Genomic DNA, 26,182 nt, shown 5'->3' on the forward strand with positions numbered 1-26,182 from the left:
TCATTGAATGTTTCCAAACAGCAATCCACAACTGCCCACAGCTCATGAAAATGGTAAAGCAAGTTGCAACCAGCTATTCCAAAGTGAGAAGGTGAGGCAGCAGATGGGTTCTGATCCAGTTTCCTTCTCCATTACAATGATTACACTCCATTACAAAATTGACCATGGTCACTTTCCACCCCTTAACTTCATAAGCTTCCACTATTGCTCCTCCGGTGCATGACATACAGAGGTTCAGCACAGAGCAAAATGGAACATGGGACTTGCTTGGTCTGCACAGCTTACCTACTTCCCAATTAAATTCAGAGGCATCAGGACTTACCTTCGTTACTGAAAAACTAGAAAAATGACAGGAGAATGGGGTTGAAAGGGTAATAAATCAGCCATGATGGAATCGCAAGCTGACTTGATGGGTGGAGTGCCTAATTCTGCTTCTGTGTCTTGTGGTCTAGCAGTCTACCTTGCATTCCATTCTTTGGATATTTGATCCTGATTTGTCATTTTTTCGCTTCATATTGCTACTTATATAAATTCCATATTGGTTAAGTTGCTGCAGAATATTTGTTCTTGTATCACTTTGGACTTGTATGTCTATCACATCGTAAAAAGCCATAAGCTTGTATCTCTTGTAAAGCAGAGCTTTGGGTTATTTGTATCTGTCACCTAGTGCCCAAATGTGTTAGCTTTAGTTGTGACTCTTTATTTTGAAAACATTTATATTCAGCCTCATTGTTTAGAGTTCAATACTGCATGCTTGTGATTTTTAGTTTGGGGTTTCATGCTTGGGTTTTTGAGGATGAAGATTCCTGTAATCTCAGACTGGCAAATTCACCTCTGTCACACCAGGCAATCCAGTGTATTCTCTACATGGCAGTAAATATACAGTTCAATATAGTCCTTCCTGTATTACAAATATAATTCAATATATATCAAAGGGTGCAAAATAACTTGAGGCATCCTGTAGCTATGATGAATGCAAGTCTCTCTCTTGCTTTCCTGCATCATTACACTAGATTATTAAAGCCCTTGTGATACACTCGTTAGCCATCTGAGGTTTGGACTGGATTCTCCTATTGTGTTGTCTCTGTTGCTCCTCTCTACAATCCTTGTCCATCTGACTTGATCTCGTGTCTCTCTATCGTTTCTGTAGACAGGGCACATCTATTCACAAAGTGGTGGTGATGACGCGCAGGTCTTTTCTCATTCCCCAACTGTGACTTCTTAGCAGATTGGAATTCTTCTCATTCTTTGAAACAAGCAATGGATAGCCTACCTAAATGAATACTTTGGTGTAGAATAGCCTAAATTGTTTTCCCTGGGAAGTCTCCATGTTTTATTGCTTTACAATATTGGATCACAGTGGATTTAATTTGGGTTTTTTTTGATACTGATGAACAGAAAAAGACTTCCATGTCAAAGTGAAAACAAATCTCTACAAAGTGATCTAAATTAATTACAAATATAAAACACAAAATAATTGATTGCATAACTTCACCATTGGCAGCAATCACAGCCTCGAGTCTGTGTAGGTAGGCCTTCGTCAGCTTTGCACATCTGGGACTGCAATTTTTCCCCATTCTTTACAAAATTGCGCAAGCTCTGTCAGATTACATGGGAATCATAAGTGAACAGCCCTTTTCAAGTCCAGCCACAAATTCTCTATTGGACTGAGTTCTGGACTCTGTTTTTAAGCTATTCCTGTGTAACTTTGGCTTTATGCTTGGAGTCATTGTCTTGCTGGAAAACAAATCTTCTCACAAGTCGCAGTTCTCTTGCAGACTGCATTAGGTTTTCCTCCAGGATTTCCCTGTATTTTGCTGCATCCATTTTACCCTCTACCTTCACAACCCTTCCAGGGCCTGCTGCAGTGAAGCATCCCCACAGCATGATGCAGCCATCACCGTGCTTCTTGGTAGATATGGTGTGTTTTTGATGATTTATTGTGTGTTTGGCTTGCACCAAACATAGCATTTAGTCTGATGGCCAGAAAGCTCAATTTTGGTTTCATCGGACCATAGAACCTTCTTCCAGATGGCTTACGTCTCCCACATGCCTTCTGGCAAACCCTAGCCAAGATTTCATGTGGTTTTTTTTCCAACAGTGTCTTTCTCTTTGCCACTCTCCCATAAAGCTGCTACTGGTGAAGCACCCAGACAACAATTGTTATCTGCGCATTCTCTCTCAGCTCAGCCACTGCTCCAGAGTTGTCATGTGTCTCTTGGTGGCCTCCCTCACTAGACCCCTTCTTGCACGGTCACTCGGATTTTGAGGACAGTCTGCTCCAGGCAAAATTGCAGTTCTTTCCAATTCTTTTTGATCAACTTAACTGTACTCCAAGAGATATTCAGTGACTTGGAAATTTTCTTGTATCCATCTCCTGACTTGTGTTTTTCAATAACCTTTTTGAGGAGTTGCTTGGAGTGTTCTTTTGTCTTCACGATGTAGTTTTTGCCAGGATGCTAACTCACCAGCAGTTGAACCTCCCAGCTATAGGTGTATTTTTACCACGATCAATTGAAACACCTTGACTGCACACAGGTGATCTCCATTTAACTAATTATGTGACTTCTAAGATCAATTGGCTGCACCAGTGATGATTTGGTGTGTCGTATTAAAGGAGTGTGAGTACTTATCTGAACAATTATTTTATGTTTTATATTTGTAAGTAATTTAGATAATTTTGTAGAGAAGTTTTCACTTTGACATGAAAGAGCCTTTTTGTGTTGATCTGTGTCAAAAAAGTCAAATTAAATCCACTGATTCAACGCTGTAAAACAAAACATGAAAACTCCCAAGGGGATTGCATACTTTTTACAGGCACTGTACAGCCTCGAGTCTGTGTGTTCTACACTTTTGTGTCAATGTGCACTAGTAGCTGGTTGTATCAACTACACAGTTTGTAATGAATATCAAAATAACATCTTAAGAGGCAGGTTGCAAACTTATTAGAAACAGGACTGTGAATTGAGATAACTAATTTCTAGCAATTCTGAGTAGGTAATATGGATGCTGACAGCTAGTATAACTTGGGCCTGAGAGAGCTATCTGAATTTCATATGTTCTTATGAAATAACTTCAATAAGACATGAGTGACAAGTGCAATCATGCACGCTTGATCCAGACAAGAGAAAATCTGCAGATGCTGGAAATCCTAGCAACACCCACAAAATGCTGCAGGAACCCAGCGGACCAGACAGCATCTATGGGGAAAAAAAAGTACAGTCAATGTTTCGGGCTGAGACCCTTTTGCTGGACTCAGTAAGGGCCAGTCCTGCTGAAACATTGACCATACTTTTTTCCATAGATGCTGCCATACCTGCTGAGATCCTCCAGCATTTTGTGTGTGACACTTGATCCGGGTTGTTCAATACAGCAAATTCTTAAGTGGATCCTTTGGTAACCTAATGCTGTAGATGTGGTGGAGTTCAACCAGCTGAAGATGGAAAGTGCATTTTAGTACAGACGAAGGCTTGCTATGTTTGTGGTTGACAGATGTGACTGACTGGCGTAGCTTACCTCTCCCATTCTATCAGATCCATCTGCAACTTCAGCTTGACTGTTCTGTGTTCCTCTAACATCATTACTCAGCTGTAGGAACCAGCCTTGATTGACTGGTTCTATTCCAAGTTATCTCTGTGTAGGCAAAGAAATATCTGTAATGGCTATTCTTTGCTCTTCTATGTTACCTTCTTTCTATTCCTCATTTATTGTCTGACCACTCTTAACAGCTTGAACTACCACTGCCTCTGCTCTTGATTCATCAGACACAGAAATGGCTGAGTTGGAATTTTCTACAGCCAAATCTTGGGAGGAACTGAAGCTTTTAACATTGGCTTAACTTCCCACAGAGAAGGCTAAGAGGATACTAAACTTGGGCTATACTAATTCATAGAGATCTAAGATAGAGGGAATCTCAAATTAAGGACCATCAATTTGAAGGAATGAGTGGATTAGAGGGAAGGGGGGGGGCGGAATAAGAAGCTGAAATCCTCAGCTTAGTTAACCAGCACTTGAGGAGTAAGACCTGTAGGGCCAACACCATAAAATTGGGAGGTGGGATTAGAATTGACAAGTCCTCTTTTGCTTGGAGCAGACAAGATGGACTGAACAGCCTCCATATGTATCATAAATGTTCAATGATTGCATGATTTCTAGAGTTCTAAACATCATATTTGCCAACTACTGGCTCCATAATCATTCACTTAAAACTGTGCAGTGCCAGGTCCAGTCTCTAATTCCCTATCTACTTCATTAAGATGCTTCCCACCTCCAGAACAGTGGCTGTTTCCACCCCTCCATCAGCAACTCAACTTACAAACTCTGTAAGCAGTAGACTGTTCCAAATGTCCAGCCTCCCATCCTCTTTGCTGATTGAGCTCAGAGTCAAAGTCGAATTTGTTGTCATATGCACATGTAGGTATATGTACAAGTGCATTAAAAACTTGCAGCGGCATCACGGGTTCATAGCATCATATCAGTAGCATTCACAAGAAAAACAAATTATACTGCTCTCAATTTTTACAAGACTCATTGAATTCCAGTGCCTGCTAACAGTTCAGTTAAGCCAGGAACTCCGTGTTTCCCATTCAGAATCCTGATTTCAACTCCATTCATGTTCACTCTGCTACTTTCTATCATCTTTTCCAGTTCTGCAATCCTTGATCTCAATGCTCCTCCTTTTTGGGGTACTCCTAAGTTTAATCATTTCATCATTGACAGCCGTGCCAATGGTTATCTTGATCCTACCTAAGCTCCAAAATTTCCTTCTTAAACCCTCTTAAATATGCTCCTGAAAATCTGACAATCTCCATTTTTTTTGAGGACTTAGTGTAATTTTACTTATTAATGCTCCTGTGAAGTGCCTAGGAACAGTTTTGATATTCAAAATACACTAAAATGCAAGTTGTTGTTCTAATCTTCAAAATATTGTAATATTATTGCAAGTATTAATGGAAACTAGTCTATGTACCCCTATGTAGCCAGACTGCCTGAGCTTTATGGATATCGTTAGAAGCTGCACTTTATTCCTGCTTAAGTAACATCAAGTATTGTAAAGTTCTATTGCTAAGAATCAGTGTTTGAATAGAAAAGAATTGAACTAACCTAGTCCTTTCCATGTGTAAAATATTCCTCAAGTAATCGAGGAAGAGCTTTGAGGACAAGTCTGAACCACAGGAACAGGTAGATGGGATCTTTAATAACTCAGAGCTCCATTGCAGTATTGTCTTTGACCGTGTGCTTGAGCCTTGGAGTTCAACGACTCCAAATTACTGTACAACTGAGCTAAATGGGCATTTGTTAACACAGATCTATCAAAAGGGAATTGATGTAGTAAAGGGTTAAAAATAAATTCCAGGGAAGAAGCAAAGGTGGGACTATTTGGGAAGCTCATTCATTGATCCAGGCTAGATGTGATAGTCTAAATGCCCGAATAGCCTCCTTTGTATATGATGTACCATCAATAACTCTCGGAGATGGGAGGCAAACGATAGGCTTTTATTAGCAGCAGAAGTGACCACAACATCTTGGAGATTGAGGGAGGAGCAGTGCCTCCAACTGCCTTTATACAGGGGTCTGTGGGAGGAGCCACAGGAGCAGTCAGCAGAGGGGTGTGTCCAGACAGGTATACACATAGTTTACCACAGTATACAATGGGAAATACTAAGGTGATGTAATACTTAACCATTAGTCTTCACATAATCCTTCATATTGCCCTCTTCTCACCATTTATTAAATGCCAACTGATCATTTATTTGAGCTATACCTCAGTGGTGACATTTAAACATTTGAGAATGTAAAAACCAATTGTTCTCTCAGTATTGGTTGACTAAGCACAGAGCAGCAAACATTTTAGACTCAATTGCTTCAGCTGATGACTTCATTGTGATCTGCTATTATGGAGTGTTATCAGCCATAATGTGACAGTTCGATATCACTGTCAATGCTGTTGCCATGTCTTTGACATCAGCACAGTTGCCATTTATATCATCATGATTGTCCTTGACACCATCACTACTGCCTTTGACATCACCACAATGACTCTCTGCCATCACCATTCTTATCTTTTCCATCACTATTATGTCTTTAACAACATCACTAATGTTTTGATATCAGAACCTTTAACAATCAACTAAAACTTTTGTCCACCTCAATAAAACAAAGGATTCAATTGATTTTATCTTGACTAATTAATTCCTTAAGTTTATAACCAAGGTAATCATCTTTAGCAATCAATACCGATTCTTTGGCCTGTTTGAACTATGGCTCCACAATTTGTAAATCTGAACTTAATTTAGCTGGCTTTAGACATCTTAATCTGCAGTGAATTTCTGCAGAGCCTATGATACATTGTCAAGTGTGCACTGTGTCTATCAGAAGAGGCAAATAAAGGCTCACTAGAAAAAGTTCCTTGTGTCTGGTGCAATTATTTAAGTGCTAATGTACCAGTACTAAGCTGCAATGAGTGGGAAATGTGCTTGTGGGCTTCAGCTTGAGAAGGGAAAGGGTCAAGTTCAAAGCAACGCACCTTGAATATCTCTGCTCCTCTCAAACCCCGTATGCAGGTAAGTAGGGTGTCAACATTGGACCTTAATGGTTGCAACTCAAGCTGCTCCTTTAGGCATACTACTTGGGTAATATTATAGCTCGATTTCCCTGAATGCTAAAGATCTTTAAACAGGCATTAGGTCCTTATTTTGAATGTCCAAAAAGCCATCCTGTCAGTTTTTGGTGTGAGAACTGTTTTTTTTATATATCGCACCAGTAATGTGGGCATTGGCTCAATTTTCCCTTTTTTTTCTTCTTGTGACCTGCAGGAAAGAGGCTCTGATGTTTCACATTAGGTGCGTAGCTTTGATCTGAGGGCTCACCTTTTATCAGATTGAGTGGAAGGCCAGGTATTGATTTATTAGCTTCAGTGAGTCAGACAAGGAAAGAACAGGAATTTAATAAGTGAGGCTAAAATTGAAATGCTGGCGATTTAATTCCACCTTTGAGCCATGCCATTATAACTCAAGGAACACCCTCATCAGATCTAATGGGAGATACAGTACTGTGCAAAAAATCCTAGGCATATGTATGGGTGCTGAAGACTTTTGCACATTACTGTATATAATACCTTTCCAGTTACCAAATTACACTGAATACTACTGAGGTAATACAAAGCTAAATACTCTTATTGTTGCTACCCAACTATCTTCCGATTTTAACCAATATACAGTACTGTGCAATGGTTTTGGGCATCCTAGCTATATATACTGTATGTGCCTAAGACCTTAAGTCAGTAAAGTGCTTTCTTGGGCATCAGAGAAGATTGATGGTGTTGCTACATCTTGCACTTGGCTAGATAAAGACTTTGTAATCTTTTGCTGCAATTTTCTGTTCAACTTGCTGTGAAGGCATTAACCCTCAATAAACATGCAGTTCCATGGTGGCCCTCCGCTGGAGTATTGGTGAGCCATTTGACCATGAAAAATCTTGCAGTTCAGTCCAACCCCTTCAGATTCAGATGTCAACACATATAAAACTTCCATCGTAGATGCTAAAGACTGTTTGGTATGGTTTCCTAATGGATTAACAACCCCAACTTTCTCTTTCAACTCTTTTCTCCCATGTTTCTCTAAACTCAAAAGTACGAGATGAAATGGGCCATTCGGCCTCTCTCTCACTTGAAGACAGATCAATTTTCATGGATGAGATATTGAAGCCTGGGTCAGCACATCTGACCATTTCTCCTGCTTGCTTTACATTAGATTATTTTTGACTTTGAAAAGTCAGCTGACTTCTGACTGCCCAGGGTGTGCCTCAGCACCACACCATTGTGCAATCAAGACAAGTTTTTGGGGAAGGTGACAAACATGAATTCAAATCCAAACTGTAAGCAGAAATTTTATAGGATACAGTGGAACTAGTGAAATTTCCTTTGGATAGTCATGATACTCAGTGATATCTCAAGGAAGGTCAAAATGACTAATAAATAAGTTCCTGCCTAGGCTTTAAACTTGATGCCAATGCTTCCCTCCCACCCCCGATAAGGTGGGTGAATTATTTTGCGTCTATTAAATGCTTCTATTTGCTGATTGATATAATAGAACTATAATTTACAGGATCACTTTGGGATGTACAATACCACTCAACAAGTTCTGCTCTAAAGGTCCACTTCAAGCTTGAGCCCAGTGTCCTAAGGCTTTTAGATGACTGCGTCACTTTGAATTTGAATTGGTGTCGTACAGGAAGTTTATAATAAAAATGTCTTTGGACATACGTACCTGCTAAGTGTGGGCTCAGCTTCAGCTAGGCTCATTTTGTCCATTAGAATTGTGTTTAATATCACTGGCATATATCATGAAATTTGTTAACTTTGCAGCAGCAGTACAATGCAATGCATGATAGAGAAGAAAATGAAAACTGAATTACAGCAGGTATATATTAAGTAGTTAAATTCAGGAAGTAGTGCAAACGAATAGAAAATAAAAACGTAGTGAGGTAGTGTTCGTGGGTTCAATACCTATTCAGAAATCAACTGGCAGAGGAGAAGGAGCTGTTACTGAATCACTGAGTGTGTGCCTTCAGGCTTCTGTACCTCCTTCCTGATGGTAGCAATGAGAAGAGGGCATGTCCTGGGTGATGGGCTCTGGCTTTCTGAGACACCGCTCCCTGAATGAGATGTGTGCGTTCTATTCCTATTTCCTCTGGCAAGCTGTAAGCTGGACTAGCAGACAGTGTACTTCTGATGTTGTGGTGATGACTTGGCTGCAGGATGAGGGAGCTCTTTTGGGTTTGGGTGGGGTCACATAATTCCCAGTGTAATTGTCAATCAGCCATTCTCTCGTTGACCATGATATTCCCAGAGGAGATGCCTTATAGGCTCCTCCCTGTATTCAGAGGATTCTTGTAGCTGTTTTTCAAGTTTGCTGCAGTGTCAGTTAAGCTGGTTTATTACAGGCATCCCAGTGTACCCAGAGCAGTGGTCTCCGAAGGCCATCCAGCCAGATTATGCTACCCTTGTCCCAGTTTTCTAGAACTGATAATATTCACTTGTATGGTTTCACACTTGTGTATGACATATTCGGAGGCCATTCAGGCCATCAAGTCATTGGCAGCTCACAAAGTACTGCCATCAATTCTATCCCCCACAGACAGTCTACAGATGCTGTAAATCCTGTTCAACGCACAAATTGTTGGAGGAGCTCAGCACATTGGGCAGTATCTATGGAAGGGAATAAATAGTTGACATTTTGGGCCAAGGCCCTTCAAAAGGACCCCAGCATTTTATGTGTATTGCTCATTTCCCCACAAATTTTCACACACGTATGCCCATAAATCCCTCCCTGATTCTGCTCCCACCCACACACATGACAGGCAAAGTAGAGTAACTAAATAACCTGGAACATGAGAGGAAACCAGAAGTCCTTGGAGAAACCCATGAGATCACAGAAAGAGAGTGCAAACTCCACACAGACAACACCAGAGTGTGGGATCAAGCCCGGGTTGCTGGAACTTTTGAGGCAGAAACTGTTCTTGCTATATCACTGTGCCACTAGATGTTTTTTCCTGATATTTTATCTGATTTGGTTTTGATCTTTAAAAGATTTTGTGACAAAGTATCATGGCTCCAAGAACAATTACTGGATTGAAAGGCTGTTAGGAAGCAAACACTTCCCATATATCAAACAGAAATCAAATAAAAACACTTATGACTTTTAATCGCAAAGTGATCTTGAGAATTGCAATTATGTTATATCAACAAATAGAATATATTCAGCAGTTTCTGAAATGAGCAGTCAATGAACTCCACACCCTTTGAAGTTAGAAGTAGGCCTCCAAGACTGGGATTGTTTTTAAGAGAACCAACTATTTCTCCACATCATGTTAAGGAGATCTGGTGTGAAGATCTGGTAGGGTGATCCATCCTAGAAAGACAATCTCCATGGAGATCAGGTAAGAAGATTTCATAGAAATGACTGTAATTTTCTCTCTCACTGCAATTGCTGCTTTTGTCTGGTTTCATTGGTTATGGCTGACCTCACTCTCTTGGATATTTTACGAACGCAAGCATCTCTTGGCTGTCAGTGCTTGGGGGTAAGTGAGACAAGTGCTCTTCCTGGACACCCTAATAAGTTTTCGAAATGTAGCGATCATTTGAGTTCCCCACACTGGATCAGTTAGAAAAGTTTGAATCCAACACCAGTCTGAATTGTTGGTATTTGAAGAGTCAATTTAACAATTGATTTTGCTAGCCATGGAGCAGAGGAATATAACAGCTTCCCTCCTCCTACAGATGCTGCTCTAATACAGTACTGCCACCTCTGAGGGTAGCATATTTAACACCTCAGCCAGGGTATCGACGGTTCACGTCCTGCTACTGACATTAACAATTTTGTGCAGTGATGAGGGAGTGCTGCTTGGTTTTAAAATTATTGTTAACTTGAAGTCTGCCTTTTGAGTGAATGTCATAGATCACATGACTTTTTTAAAGGGTAGAGGAATTCTTTCATTGTCCAGTCCTGATATTTTTTAACTGCATCAAGTAATATACAGGCACTTATTTCATTGCTAATATTGGTATCTTACTATGTTCAAATTTGCTGACGTATTTCTTCTATTAGACTTCTAAATTATATTTAACGTTCTAATCAGCCATAAACGATTTGGGTTGATCTAAGATTGTTAGAATTGGCTGTATGTTTGCAAAGCTCCTTTACCTCTCTATCATTTTGGTAATACCATTTACTTGGTTGAGTACAGCTCCACCATACTTTACTCAGCACCTAGGACAATATCTATTTAATTGCTGCCTTATTCACCAATCTAAATGTCCCCCTTCCTCCACTGCTTCACCGCTGCTTATGTTACCCAATAGCTACCCGCTGAGGCATTGGTGGTTGCACCTCCCAAATGTAACCTTAGTAATTTAATAGGAGAAAGAATGCAGGCCCTTAGGAAGGCCATCCACATTCCAAGTGTCATACTAGATTATCTGAACACTTATCACTGTTTCTTCATTGACTCTAACTCAAAGCCCCGAAACATGTTACCGAACAGAATTGTAGCCTACTTGCAATATGCAAACTTCAGCAGTTTAGGAACAAGCTGAGTCACCATCGTTTTTGTATTGACATTTGGGGCTGTGCAATAAATGCCTGTCTTGCCAACAACCCCTAAGTCCTGACATTGTATATGGATATCAGATAAAATATATGTAGGGTCAAACTGCGCCAAATGGTTTACTTGCCAATATGCCTACAGGCACAAAAGTTGATTCCAAATTCCAAATCCAAATTCCTCAAAAACTTTAGGTGTCCTTAGCAAGATGCAAGAAAGAGGGAAATATTGAGTAGAGCCATGGGAGGGTAGAGTTATGTGCACAGGTTGGGGCGGCTCAACCTATTACATCCATGCTGGTCTACTGGAATCCTACTTGCCTTCACTTAACCTCTGATGCGTTGCTGATTTAACTGCTTGTCTAAATGTCTCTTAAGTGTAGTGATTGTGTCTGACTCCTCTAGCAGCATGGTCTAGATATGAACCACTCTATATAAAAAAAAACCTTTCCTCTCAAATACGCTTTAAAACTCCTTCCTCTCACCCTCTCACCTCACATCTATTCCCTTGTTTTGATGCCCCTGCTGTGTGCAAATGATTCTGCCTATCTGCCTTATCTATGTCTCTTATAACTTTATATCTCTGATATGTCATCCCTTACTGATCTTCACTCCACAGAAAGCAGGTCCAGCCTATCCAGTTTCTCACTATAACTACAGTCCTCCAATTCAGATAACATCCTGGTGAATGTCCTCTGCATTTTCACCAGCTCAAATACATCATTCATGTTGTGTCATGTCCAGGACTGCACACAACCCCCACCACCAAAAGCAATTTAACCAGTGTGTTGTAAAGTTGAACCACATACCCTCTTCTCCACCTTATTTATTGTGTCATTACTTTCAGGGACCTATTGACTTAAACCCCAAAGTTCAACTGATTGTCAACACCCTGCCATTTACTTTGTCCTATCCTTTCTTGACTTTCCAAAAGGCATCACTTTGCACTTGTTGGGATTAAATTCCATGTGCTAAAGCTTGATTCAACTTTCCATCTGACCTGTGTCCTACTGCAGCTTTGGACAACCTTCCTTGTCATCTGCAATTGTACCTACGGCTGTCATCTGTAGATTTGCTAAATGCAGTATCCCTCCTACAGTCATATCCAAGTACATTTAAAACAAAATTTCTGAACATTAAGAGGTAATGATTCAATATATATAACGCTAAATTTGCACAGGCCAGGGGTTCCCAATCTTTTTTATGCCATGGACCCCTACCATTAACCGAGGGGTCAGTAGACCCCAAGGTGGGAACCCCTGACATAGATGTTCCTGGATGAAGATGGGAGCTCTGATTCCCTTTGATTGAGGGGGCAATTTCATTAATAACGTGTACAAAGGGTATTTACTCAATGTCCATACAAGTCTGCCAACACAGTACAATAATGGTGTAATTCTTTTAGGAATAACAAGAATAAGCCTCTAATCTATTTAAATGCCAGATTCACAGAGTTATGTGAGCAGAATTTTTAGACTCTTCATTAATTAGATGGTACTTTTGTGACTGAGATAACTACACCATAATCTATGGCAAGATGATCCAATGAATCATTAGAAGATATATTTGTAGCAGTAGATTCATTGGGGTATATTGTTCATTTAGAAGGGAAAACACACAAAAATTTGCATTTTCCAGCTCTCCACTCAGTGACCATAACCATCTATTTAACTGCAATAAACATGGGACTGTAATTATATCCCTATGCAACACTACAACAGTCTCTTTTTCTAATTTTGCAGTAGCTGGAGCTTGCCGTGGCTTTAATCATCTCACCATGCAATTACAATAAATATTTTTCACCATGTATCATTGTACATTGAGCCTACTTGGTAAATGTTGGAGATGGAGAGAGTTAAAATTAGGTCCAAATATAAACCCAAGCCTCTTAAGGAAAGGTTAGGATGGGTGAAAAGGGTTATGGAAGGTATCCCAGAGCTTGGACTTGCACAGCTGAACCAGAGATGGGCATCTGGAGGACTACAGATTTCCTATAGAAGAGGTTTCAAGGTGATACCATGGGACAGCTTGTCCACAATAATGGGGTAATTATCTCACCACTGTGCAGAGGTAACTGCCTCAAAATTCTAACACATACTAACTCATGGCCATGGAAGCAGGGACCAATGTCATCCTGTCCCACACAGCAGAATGAAGGTGTTTGGACTTTGGGGTAACAGATTTGGTGTTGCACATTATTGGCATTGAAAATGTGACAGTGGGAACCCTGTTCAGAGGCCAGGCTGTGGTTGGTCAATAGCCTCCAAATAGAGTTCCAAGCCAGAACAAGGGAGGTGGGTGAGGTGGTGGAACAGGGTGTGAAGTTGGCATATGATTAGATGGCGGGTGGATGGGCCTAAGATTGACAATGAATTCTTTGGCTATGAAGTGGGGAAGGAGTAGTGGGGAAAGTCTTGAAACTGCCAATTATGTTTTGGATGTAGGAGAATGTGAGTTGGGATTCCAGCTACGAAGCAGTGGGAACTGGGAATGAAGAGATCAGAAATAGTGCTTAGGTTAGTGGGTGCTGAGGAATCAGGCCTGGGACTGATGGAATTGTGAGGGCCATAGACCTGGAGCCTGGGACTCATTTAGGGTGGGGTCAGGTTATACTGGGAAGTGCTGGGGTGAAGCAGAATTAGAGTGGGCTGCAACAAGTTGCCAATTTGCCTGGCAAGTGTTCTGGTCAGGTACTGTGCTGGGAAAATCTGATCATGCTGGAAGTACCTGATGATGGGCTCCCTCAGGATCCAACTGTCCCTGCAACCCTCCTACAGGGGGTTTGGACTGAGTGATGGCATCCTTAACACCCCCTTGCAGAAATCATATCAGAGATTAGATCATTGAAGTGACTGTTCTCCAGTTCTTGTTAATTTACTCATTTTTCAGAGCTGGGAATCATTGGCAAAGCCAACATGTATCGAATACCTTTAAATGCCCTTTAACTGCTGAGTCATTTTCCAAGGGAAAATAACAATCCACCGCACTGGTGGTCAGAATCCTGCTCAGGCCAGATCAGGTAAGAAGAGCAAATTTTTTTCCCTGAAGCACAACTAGTGAAGTTGATGGATTCTTGTAACGTCATAACTGAAACAAGCTATATGTATGTGTTTTATTTCCCAATTCCTCCTTTTGCTGCAGTTGTGGGATTTGAACCTGGATCTCTGGATCATTGGCTTTACCTGCTAGATTACTAGGACACTGTATCAGGTCAAATTGCTAGACTGACCCAGATGTGGTTGACATTGCATTGTACTTCACGGAAAATAGCCTTTCAATTGCTTAACACTGACTAAAAAGGGGTTATGTCTTTGAATCTATAAACAGTGAACTTAAAAGTTCTGCTGATCAATGAATATGAGGAATATCCTGATCTAAGCTCAAGAAAAATACTTCATTTTCTAAAGGAAGAAACAAGACTGACATATGTTTTTAAGGTGTCTATAAGAGCTTCAGAACATTTCAAAACTCCTAGTGAAGTACTTCTAGAGTGCAGTTATAGTTGCAATGTAAAAGAACATAATTGGGAGGAAGTTCTCCATTTAAGTAAAAGAGAAATAATTAACCCACCTTACCATTTTGTAACAAAATTTAAGGAGAACACGAAGGGAAACCTAATCACTCAGACAGTCATGAGATGGTGGAATGAGTTGCCAGCATGTGCTGCATGCAAGCTCAATTTCAATGTTTAAGAGAAGCTGGATAGGTACATGGATAATAGGGGTATGGAGCATTATGGCCCTGGTGCAGGTCATTGGGAGTATGCAATTGAAATGGATTTGGCATGGACTTGAGGGGCCAAAGGGCTGAATTTTCCTGTGACTCTGACTCCAATTCGAAACAACATTTTACTTTTTAAACAAAATTTCAGAGGCCTACTGTTGCTCAGTAGCTGTTTCAACACAGATGGCAGGTCTGACAGAGTCAGTGTGAAGTAGCTTCAGCAGGAATTGAATCAGGTGACCCACTGGAAACTCAATAAGCTCTGGTGTCAGTTGCTTTGAGCTTGTGCCATGCTACAATCTTACAGAAGGAAGCTTCGAGGCAACCTATCACCAAAGGTTGTTGAAAGATTCCAGCCAATGAGGAAGTACTGGGAAAATAACTGTTAATGGAGGGTTAAAAATTCTCAACTTTCTCTGTAAGTCCTTCAACATTTCTGCCTTAGAGCCTCAGGCACACTAAATTTGGCATTCAGAACAATTACAAAGTAATCTTCAGCTAATACATTTCATTTTAATTAAACTCTAATTTTATTAATTAGTTTTATTCTAAACTCTGGAATTCAGCTCGTCAAAATATTCTCCTCCAATGCCCTCAACTCCCTGCTGCCCCTTCAGGCCTGTTTTTGCTCACTACCCTTTTAAGTGCAGGTCAAATACTGTATATTGTTGACTCCCTATGGGATAGGGTATTAAGTTAAAAGCCCTGTAAAAATGCATATTGTTTAGTAAAGCCGGTGGGGACCTCTTTCATGCTTTTTGTTCTGTATAAGCCACAGGTATCTGTAGATATATGTTTCACTGAGAGCGTGGTGGCGCAGTGGTTAGTGCTACTGACATGCACCTGAGTTTGATCCCGATTCATGGCCCTGTCTCTGCGGCGTTTCCGCACTGTCTCTGTGATCACGTAGGGTCTCCACCAGATGCATTCATTTTCTCCCACAACCCAAAGACTTGAAGGTGGGTAAACCCGTCCTGCTGAAACGTCGACTGCACTTTTTTCTATAGATGCTGCCTGGCCCGCTGAGTTCCTCCAGCATTTTGTGTGTGTTGGTGGGTTAACTAGTCCCTGGTGTAAGCAAGTGGCAAGCAGAAGATCACGGGGGAGTTGCTGAGTGGTGTGAGAGAGAATAAAACCGGCTACTGAGAAAAAAGGATTTGAGAAATGGAAATAATGTAGCGGACTGTGGGGAGCTAGTATGAACACAATGGACTAAACAGTCTCCTTGTTATTAGTAATTAGCCTTATCACCAGTTTGCTTTTATTAAAGGAGCACTGTTGAATTTGCTAAGCACAAACTGTCTTTAGTGAATCTAGGTAAGTTGATATCTAATTTTCCCATACTTTTCTAAATATTCTCTAAATTTCAACTGAACAAGTTTATCCACAACTTGTGAGAGATGCATGCATCAACAGTTACCTGCTTTCCTGTCCCTTCTTAGAATGGAGTAGTTTGAATTTCCTGTGCTACTTTAGAAATTAGAAGACTACTTGTCAATTAAAAGCATTAGAGCACAGAGGGAAGAATAGGCCTCTGGAGGCTAAATGTCATCTGCTGGCAGGTTTAAAAAAGACTTATCTTTTCATCATCTATTGCAACATTTTTGTTCAGTATGTTAGTACAATGATATATGAATGTCATGATTCATATCACCTTGTATGACCTTATGACTTTTCACATCTTTTTGAAGTGAGTGAAATACATTTTTTAAAGTATAGTGATGGTTTTACAGAGAAATCATGACTGCCAACTTGTGCACAAGATTGTCCATTCAACAATATAATAGCTTTTCCATTTAGCTGTTCTATGAGTATTAAGTATTGGTCTGGACATTAGGAAGAGTGTCCTTACTTTAAAACCAGTATTGGGATCGTTCACCAGGAAGAGCTGAGAGGACCTTAGTTTAATCTTGTCTGAGGAAGATCCTTGATCTTTCAGAGCTGCACCAAATACTCTGCCCAAATTATGTCATCAATCTTTGCAGCGGGTTTCCAAAATGTCTGTTTTCCTGTGAGTGATGTATATATGCATGGCCTGGGAGCATAATATCCACAAAGGCAGTAACTTATCACCAGTAGGAAGTAGTAGCCATCGCAGGAGTGGCTGGAATACTGGGAATAAGAGGAAATATCTTGGCTCCTATGGTCCTGCTTTGGGAAAGTTATTCCAATTGACCAGCTTGCAGAAATTTCATTTCATGTTAACCTGTGAGCTTTGGGACACCTGTCATTAATATCACCAGCTTTCGATTTGTGTTCAGGATACATTTCCTTGGCATTACAGGAGCTACAAAGAAAAGAGCCCAAAGCTGCTGAGTGAGCCTCCAGATGGCTATGGCTCGAGGTGTGAGGTGTGACCCGTAGACCCATGCTGCTGGGACATAAGCCAGGGCCTGATCCACCCTGGCTCGGTCATTTGGACAAGGGTGTCGGCTGTTGAAAGACCTGAAACACCCGATCACTAATGTTATGTCCCAGTGCATCCTAGCATGGATCTCAGCATCATTAGCCTTGTATTCCCTGAAGAATGGGAGAAGGGAGGGTGACATGAATGTGACTGAAGATCTTGAAAAGACAACGGTGTATACTGAGAGAAACTATTTCACCTGCAGGGGGAGCCAGGAGTGAGAGGAATAAAATCAGAATCATTCAAGAAAAAAATCAGCTGGTATATTTTAACATTAAGGGCAACACAATACCGAAGTCTTTGAGTTGAGCATTCAAGCCCTATAGTCAATTGATTTTTCAACTGATTATTAAAGACATACAAATGTATCTGTCATATAGGTTAGTCACGGACTAAAACTGCTTCTTCGTGTGCTGCCCTTGTCACATTTAAAGTGTACCTGAATGGGTTCTTCAAGAGCAAAATTGTTAGTGTTTGAAGAAGTACCACTTTTCATCAACGTGGTCAGGACTGGCCAACATGTCATCAACTATGTCATAAAACCTATTATTTTATGAGGCACCTTCTTTGGTGTGGCTGGGCAGGAAAGGTGCTTGCTAAAATTGCAAAGTCTGGCATAGTTGAATGCATTGTTTCAGGTTCAGGGAAGAATCGCTTGACAGAGGAGGCTCAAAGGCCACACCAATCTCTCTGGTGCTGATTGACCAAATAAGTCTGGGCCCCAGGGTGAGACAGGGTGCTTCAGTGATTGAAACAACACTGTTTTGCTGCCCCCTAGTTAAGTTTTCCTTTTCAATCAAAACACACCAACCCTTTCCCCTGTCCTTGTCAGTTTCTGCAGGGAAAGTAAGCATGATTATTGAAGTATATTACTGACAGGAAAAGTTAACCTACAAATGTGCAGGTAATGAGGTACTGGGTACTCAGGAAAAAGTAAGGATGATTGTGATCACCTTACTTTAAAGAAGTTTAATTGAATAGAGTGCAACAGAGAAACTGCAGAAATCTCATTTTATATAAGGGTCATGACCCACCCACAGTCATGAGGTTCAGCATGGGATGGGGTTTTGAAAGCATGCCCAAAGAGGAGATCCAGTACATGGCTTGACGGGGCGGGCACTCAGTGAAGGAGAAATTCTCCCAATATTTCGTCCCAATTCCGGTTGTGATAAAATAGTGCTTAACGCTCATCACTGCATTATTTTGCATTAAAATCAGCTGATGCCTGTAGAAGGTTGGTGTGTACTCCCTGTGACTGAGAGTTTCATTCCAGTGATATGACAGTGTGTGGGTTGGCCAATGTATGTTCCCTCTTGTGAAGAAGAGCCAGAGTGGGATAGACAGGGGAAAAAAACAGAAATTAATGGGCAAATAGCACTAATGGCTGAATGCTCTCCTCTGTGGCAAAAAATGAGAGTAGTTGGTTTCTAAAATGATGTACAGTAGAGATCCAAATATTGTAGTTCCTCACTACGAGCCATGCCTTGCTTTCTGTCCTCTATTTTAACTGCTACCCTAAGTCTCGTGGAACCAAGGTTGAGAGGTTTCAAAAGAAATCTGACAGGTTTCTATTGGAAATTACATTTTAAAATCGGTACAATCAACAACTGAGTCCTAGTTTGTTTTAGCAAACAAGGCCTATACTCTCGAGAGTTTCGAGTAATAAGTATTGATCTCAATGTCCATTCTTATGGGGCTGGACAGATATCCAAGACAGAAATAACCAGTGGATATGGGCTTAGGGCAGAGAAGTGGTAATGAGGGTAATGATCAGTCATAACCTTTCCGAATGCCAGAGGAGCCAAATTTGCCTATTCTTGCATCAATAACTTTTGTTTGTACATTCCTTATCTTAATTAATTTTGGCTTAATTTAACAAGATATCCATTTAGCAAAAGCATAAATTGATCATCAGAAAAAAAAAAGATTCTAATATGGTTACAGAACACTTAGAAAATGAATGGAATTGAGTCTGCATTTGTACAGGACTATTCACACTGTCTATCTCACAGCACTTCCAGAAGTGCATTTGAAATATATTCACTGTGTCTCAAAGGCAATGCAACATACAAGGAGGTAAGCTGCAAGATTACAGTAACTGGTTCAGCCAGGTGATGGAGTAGTAATGTTCTAAATCAGAGGCAAGGAACCATCACTGAGACAACTTGAGTTCAGCAGCCAGTTCTGATGAGCTGAGACGAGAGGTTTCTCATTATTATAGTTAGAATGTAGACGAGTACAGCACAGGAACAGGCCATCCGGCCCACACTGTTGTGCCGAACCAGCTGAAAAGCAAATCGAAAACACCAAAACACTACTCCCTCCTGCCTACACCATATCCACATCCTTCCATCTTCCTTACATCCATGTGCGTATCCAAATGTTTCTTAAAAGCCTGGCAATGCATTTGTCTCTACCACCATAGCAAGCAGTGCGTTCCAGGAATCTACCACTCTCTAAGCAAATAACTTGCCCCTCACATCCCCCTTGAGCCTACTCCCTCTCACCTTTATTGCATGCCCTCTGGTATTAGACATTTCAACCCAGGGAAAGATACTCTCTGTCCACTCTATCTATGTCTCTCATAATCTTATAAACCTCCGTCGGATCTCCCCTCAGCCTCTGGTCTCCACAGAAAGCAACCCAAGTTTCTCCAGCCTCTCGTGAGAGCCAATGCCCTCTAAGCCAGGCTGTGTCCTGGTAAACCTCTTCAAAGCCTCAACTTCCTTCCAATAGTGGGACAGCCAGTACTGTATGCAACATTCCAGATTTATAAAGTTGTAACATAACCTCCTGACTGCTTCTTAAGTATACAGGGATTTGCTTTTCTCTGTGTTGCAACGGAGAACAAAAAGAAGGATTTGTGCCACCCTTCAGTACCCACTGGACATCCAAGAGTGCTTGCAGCCAGTGAAATATTTCTGAAGTGGAGTTACTGTTGTAATGCAGAACACCTATGGCATAAAGCATGGATACAAGCCCAGAATGGCTGCGACTGGAGCGTAACAAACTGCAACCCTTGTCCAGTCTGTGAATCTGTATACTTGCATGTGTCATGCGTATAAGTGTGCACCCACAGTCGGCCTGTGTGAACTGCTTGGCAGGCATGGCGCCGTGGCAGGGTATGAGGCAGCACCCTGATCAATCGTTCTGTTGTTTTCACGGCAGTTCACTATCGTAAGAACAACAGGCTGGCAGCGGTGAGGGTGAAGCTGCAGAGCTCGGAGTACAAGCTGAGCAAGATTAGGACTTCAACCATCATGACGGATTACAACCCGAACTACTGCTTTGCGGGCAAGGTGGCGTCACTCAACGAACTCAGGGAGGTACCCAGGAGGAACATCTCCTTGCTGAGGTGGGTGACGCTAGAACTGCGGAAAATCACCATTCAGCCTATCTTAACCGCCATCCAATGAGATTCACTCCAACCTGTCCTTTCCCCCTTGCCTTTCCATTTTCCTTATCGATCTTGTGTGAATTTACTGAGCTACTTTCATCCACCCAGGCAGTCTACTACAGATCAGAATCAGGTTTACTCTCACTGTCTTGTTTGACATGAAATTTGCTGTTCTACCGTGGTGGTACAGTGCAAGGACACAAATATAAGAGACAAATACAGTAGTGCAAAAAATGTAACATGGTAGTGTTCACGGACCATTCAGAAATCTGATTGTGGTGGAGAAGAATCATTGAATGTGGGGCTTCGGGTTCCTTCCCCCTCCCACCCCTCCCCCTTTGCAGAAGTGAGAAGAGGGCACATCCTGGATGATGAGGGTCCTTAATGGATGCTGCCTTCTTGAGGTACTGCCTCTTGAAGATGCCCTCCATGGTGTGGAGTGCTGTGCCCACGATAAAGCTAGCTGAGTCCATAACCCTCTGCAGTCCCTTGCGATCCTGTATGTTGGAGCTTCCACACCAGATGGCGATGCCTCCAGTTAGAATGCCCCACGGTCCATCTACAGAAACTTGCCAGAGTCTTTGGTGACATACCAAATATCGTCAAACTCCTATCAAAGTAGAGGTACTGGTGTGCGGCCTTTAAGATGGCATCAATGTGTTGGGCCCAGGATAAATCTGTGATTTTATCACACAGGAAGGTTTTCAAAGCTTGCGGAGGGATCTGGACCAGCTAGAAAAATGGGCTGAAAAATTGGAGATTGGCAGATGGAGTTTAATACAGACAAGTGTGAGGCATTGCACTTTGGAAGGAAAAACCAAGGTAGAACATACAAGTTAAATGGTAGGGCACAAGGAGTGCAGTGGAACAGAGGAATCTGGGAATACAGGTACAAAATTCCCTAAAAGTGGCGTCACAGGTCGATAGGGTAGTAAAGAGAGCTTTTGGTACATTGGCCTTTATAAATCAAAATATTGAGTATAAGAGTTGGAATGTTATGGTGAGGTTGTATAAGGCATTGGTGAGGCAAAAACTGTGTGCAGTTTTGGTCACCGAATTACAGGAAGGATATTGATAAGGTTGAAAGAGTTCAGAGAAGGTTTACAAGGATGTTGCTGGGACTTGAGAAACTGAGTTACAGAGAAAGGTTGAATAGGTTAGGACTTTATTCCCTGGAGCGTAGAAGAATGAGGGGAGACTTGTTAGAGGTGTGTTAAATTTTGATGGGTATAGATAGAGTGAATGCAAGCAGGCTTTTTCCACTGAGGCTAGGGGAGAAAAAACCAGAGGACATGGGTTAAGGGTGAAGGGGGAAAAGTTTAAAGGGAACATTAGGGGGAGCTTCTTCACACAGAGAGTGGTGGGAGTATGGAATGAAATGCCAGATTAAGTGGTAAATGCTAGCTTACTTTTAACATTTAAGAAAAACTTGGACAGGTAGATGGATGAGAGGTGTATGGAGGGATATAGGCCAGGTGCAGGTCAGTGGAACTAGGCAGAAAAATGGTTCAGCACAGCCAAGAAGGGCCAGAAGGCCTGTTTCTGTGCTGTAATGTTCTATGGTTCTATGGAACCTAAAGCTGCTTACCTCTTCCATCGCTGATATCTCAAACTCCAACCCTCCCCTACCTGGCATTCTCGGTCAATTCCTTGATCTTGCTGGCACTGTGCAAGGTTGTTATTGCAACACTACTCAACTAGTTATCTGAGATTTTTACCAATGGTGGTATCCTCTGAAAATTTATAAATAGCTATATTGTCATGAGTTCAGAAGAAAAGAGTAGTGGGCTAAGCACATCTTTGTGAGGTAACTTGCCTGTGTTGATTGTCAGAACAGACCTTATGCCTGCTGGCTGTGGAGTCCTGATGAGGATGCTGAAGGTCCACTTGCACAGGTAGTTAGAGGACCAGGTTTAGAAGCTTGTTGATTTGTACTGAGGGGATGACAGGGTTGAACACTATGCTGTAATCGATAAACAGAAACCTATGTTTTGCAGTTGTCTAGGTGCTCCATAGCCAGTGAGCCTGTGTCCGCTGTAGACCTGTTGCAGCACTAGGGACGTTTCAATAGTTGCGGCTATTTGCTCAGCCAGGAGTTAATTCTAACCATAACCAGTCTCTCAAAGTACTTCATCACAGTAGACATGAGTGCTACTGGATGATTATTATTGAAACTGCTCACCCCGCTCTTGGGCATCAGCATCATTGCTGCTCTTTTGAAGCAGCGAGGAGCCCCACGTCCCAGCAATGTGAGGTTAAGAGTGTCCTGGTACACTCCAGCCACTTGGTTGGCACCATTTCTCAGGATCTGGCCAGGTACGCTATTGGGGCCTGATGCCTTGAAAGAGTTCACCCTCTTGACTGATGTTCTGATGTCAGCTTCTGAGATGAGATCACAGGATTGCTGGATGCTGTGGGGATCTGCACAGATATAGTGTTATTCTCCCTTCCAAAACCCACACAAAAGGGCATTGAGCTCATCAGGAGATTACTCATCACTGCCATTTATGCTGTTAAATGTCACCTTATAATGGCATACATATCTGCCACAGTTGTCATGCATCTGATTGCTTCTCACATGAGCAACCTTTTTCCTTTCATGATGACCTTCTGTAGATCCTGTCTGGACTTCTAGAATGAGTCTGAACTGCCAGTCCAGAATGCCACAGATCTAGCTCTCGCAGACCACAAATCTCTTGGTTTATCCAGGGCATCCATTTTTGGAAAACTCTCAAAGGCATGCACTTCTCCACACAGGTCTTGAAGTCACTTCTACCTCCTGTTTCTACCTCCAACTCAAGATCCACAAACCCACTTGTCTGGGTAGACCCATTGTTTCAGCTTGTTCCTGCTCCACTCAACTCGTAACAGCTTATCTTGACTCTGTTTTATCCCCCCCTTCCTACCTACATCTGTGACATCTCACACGATCTTGATCTGTTCAAGGATTTCAAGTTCCCTGGCCCCCATCATCTCATATTTACTATGGATGTCCAGTCCCTTAATCCCCCACCAGGAAGGCCTCAAAGCTCTCTGTTTTTGCCTGGACACCAGACCCAACCAGTTCCCCTCCACCACCACTCTCCTCCCCCCGACGGAACTTGTCCTCACTCTCAATAGTTTCTCCTTTGGTCCTCCCACTTCCTTTAAATTCCCTCCTGTGGGTACTCGCATGGGTCCCAGCAATACCTGCCTGTTTGTCAGCTACATGGAACAGTCTATGTTTCAAGCCTTCACCGTTGACTGTCCCCCACTTTTCCGACACCCATGCTAAGCTCATTGACTTCATCTACTTTGCCTCCTACTTCCACCCTGCCCTCAAGTTCAACTGGTCCATTTCTGACACCTCCATTCCCTTTCTCAACCTCACGGTCTCTATCTCTGGAGACAGCTTATCCACCGATGTCCATTACAAACCCACAGACTCTCACAGCTACCTAGACTACATTTTGTCCCACTCTGCTACTTGTTAACACGTCACCCCCTTTTCTCAATTCCTCCGTCTCTGCTGCATCTGCTCTCGGGATGAGACTTTTTATTCTGGAACACAAGAGATGTCTTTTTTTTCAAAGAAAGGGGCTTCTCTTACTCCACCATCAACACTGCCCTCAACACCATCTTTTCCATTTCACGCACGTCTGCTCTTATCCTATCCTCCCACCACCCTCCCAGGGATAGGGTTCCTCCACATCCAGCACATAATTCTCTGAAACTTCCGCCATCAATGGGATCCCACCACCAAGCACATCTTTCCCTACTGCGCCCCCCACTTTCTGTTTTCTACAGGGATCGCTCCCTACATGACTCCCTTGTCCATTCGTCCCTCTCCAATGACCTCCCTCCTGACACTTATCCCTGCAAGTGGAACAAGTGCTACACCTGCCCCTACTCCTCCTCCCTCACTACCATTCAGGACCCTAAGCAGTCCTTCCAGGGTAGGCAAGACTTCACCTGTGAGTCTTTTGGGGTCATCTACTGTGTTTGGTGCTCCTGATGTGGCCTCCTCTATATCGGTGAGACCTGACATAGATTGGGAGACTGCTTTGCTGAGCATCTATGCTCTGTCTGCCAAAATGAGCAGGAATTCCCAGCGGCCATCCCTCCATCTCTTTTAATTTCCCTTCCCATTCCAATATGCCCATCCATGGCCTCCTACACTGTCGTGATGAGGCCACACTTGGGTTGAAGGAACAACATCTTGTATTCCGTTTGGGTAGCTTCTAACCTGATGGCATGAACATCGATTTCTCAAACTTCCAGTAGTGCCCCCAACCTCCCGCACCCCCCCCCACCAGTTCTCCATTTCTGATCTCCTTTTCCCTTTCTCACCTCATCTCGACAATCAGCTTCCCAGCACCTTGATTCATCCCTCCCCCTCCAAGTTTCACCCATCACCCAGCGTTTCTCTCTTCCCTCCCTCCACCTTTGAAATCTACTCCTCAGCTTTTTTGCTCCAGTCCTGCCGAAGGGTCTTGGCCTGAAACATCGGCTGTACTTTTTTCCATAGATGCTGCCTGGCCGGCTGAGTTCCTCCAGCATGTTGTGTATGTTGCTCTTGATGGCCGAAGCATATTCATTTGGATATGAAGATGAATCCTTATACGGTCCAGTCCACAGATTCAAAGCAATCCTGTAAACACACCCCTGCTTCCTTTGACCATATCTTCATGGTTGTCACCACTGCTGCTGCTGTTTTTAGTCTCTGCTTATGTGCCAGGGGTAAAAATACAACCAAGTGATCAGACTTGCCGAAGTCTGAGTGTGCGGTGGCGCAGTAAGTGTTCTTTATGTGGTGTAACAGTGACTGAGTGTGGTGGCTCCACTGGTTCTGCAGGTGACATATTGGTAGTAGCTTGTCAGAGACTTCTTTAAGCTGGCCTAGTGGAACTCCCCCTTGAAGATTGGGAAAGCGTCAGGTGTGGTGTCACATCACTGCAGATCACGATGCTTGGCTCCTCCAGGATTACGGCAGGGAACTCCCTCACTGGATAGAATGGATGACACTTGCCAGATAAATGTCCCAGGTTGGGGGAACAGGACTGAGGTGGAAGTGCCACATCTGTACACCATGGTGAGTGAATCATGAAGCAAACACTCTTGCCCCTGCCTTTACCTGATGCTACCACCTGGTCCATGTGGTGGAAGACTAAGTCTGTGGTCTGAAGCGCTGTGTCTGAGTGCGGGGGGTGAGCCATGCATTTGTGAAGCAGATTTCACACCAGTCCCTGATGCCCTACTGGTACTGCAATCTGTACCATATTATTATTTTCCAGAGACTGTACAGCATCCAGGAGGGTGGTAGGGAGAATTATGGGCCTTAAAGCCCTGTGCTTCAGTTTTACCTCGGGCCTCCCCAACAGCCTCGTGTCCTGAGAAATTGGAGACCATCCTGAGCTCCCAGCTGCTGTAATCGCATTCTGAACTCCGGTAGGTCTGCAGTTCTTTTGAACAGCGTGAAACAATACTACAATGCCAGTCTCTGGCTGCAGATTTCAGGTCCAAAGATGAACCAGCTGCTGCCATAGGGCAGGAAGTACAGGAGCCTTGGGTCCC

The 26,182-nt window shown here is 42.5% G+C and overlaps 1 protein-coding gene across 4 annotated transcripts in view; it reads left to right on the forward strand.

Moving 5' to 3' along the window:
• Positions 1 to 26,182, forward strand: part of ltk (leukocyte receptor tyrosine kinase) — a 192,772-nt gene that overhangs the window by 137,748 nt on the left and 28,842 nt on the right. For all 4 annotated transcript variants that reach the window (XM_059953738.1, XM_059953747.1, XM_059953754.1 and 1 more), the window contains one exon: positions 20,401 to 20,587. In XM_059953738.1, coding sequence (XP_059809721.1) covers positions 20,401 to 20,587 — 187 coding nt within the window. The remainder of the gene's footprint in view (positions 1 to 20,400; positions 20,588 to 26,182) is intronic.

The sequence above is a fragment of the Hypanus sabinus genome, chromosome 2 (assembly GCF_030144855.1).
Source record: "Hypanus sabinus isolate sHypSab1 chromosome 2, sHypSab1.hap1, whole genome shotgun sequence".
Taxonomy (NCBI): Eukaryota; Metazoa; Chordata; class Chondrichthyes; order Myliobatiformes; family Dasyatidae; genus Hypanus; species Hypanus sabinus.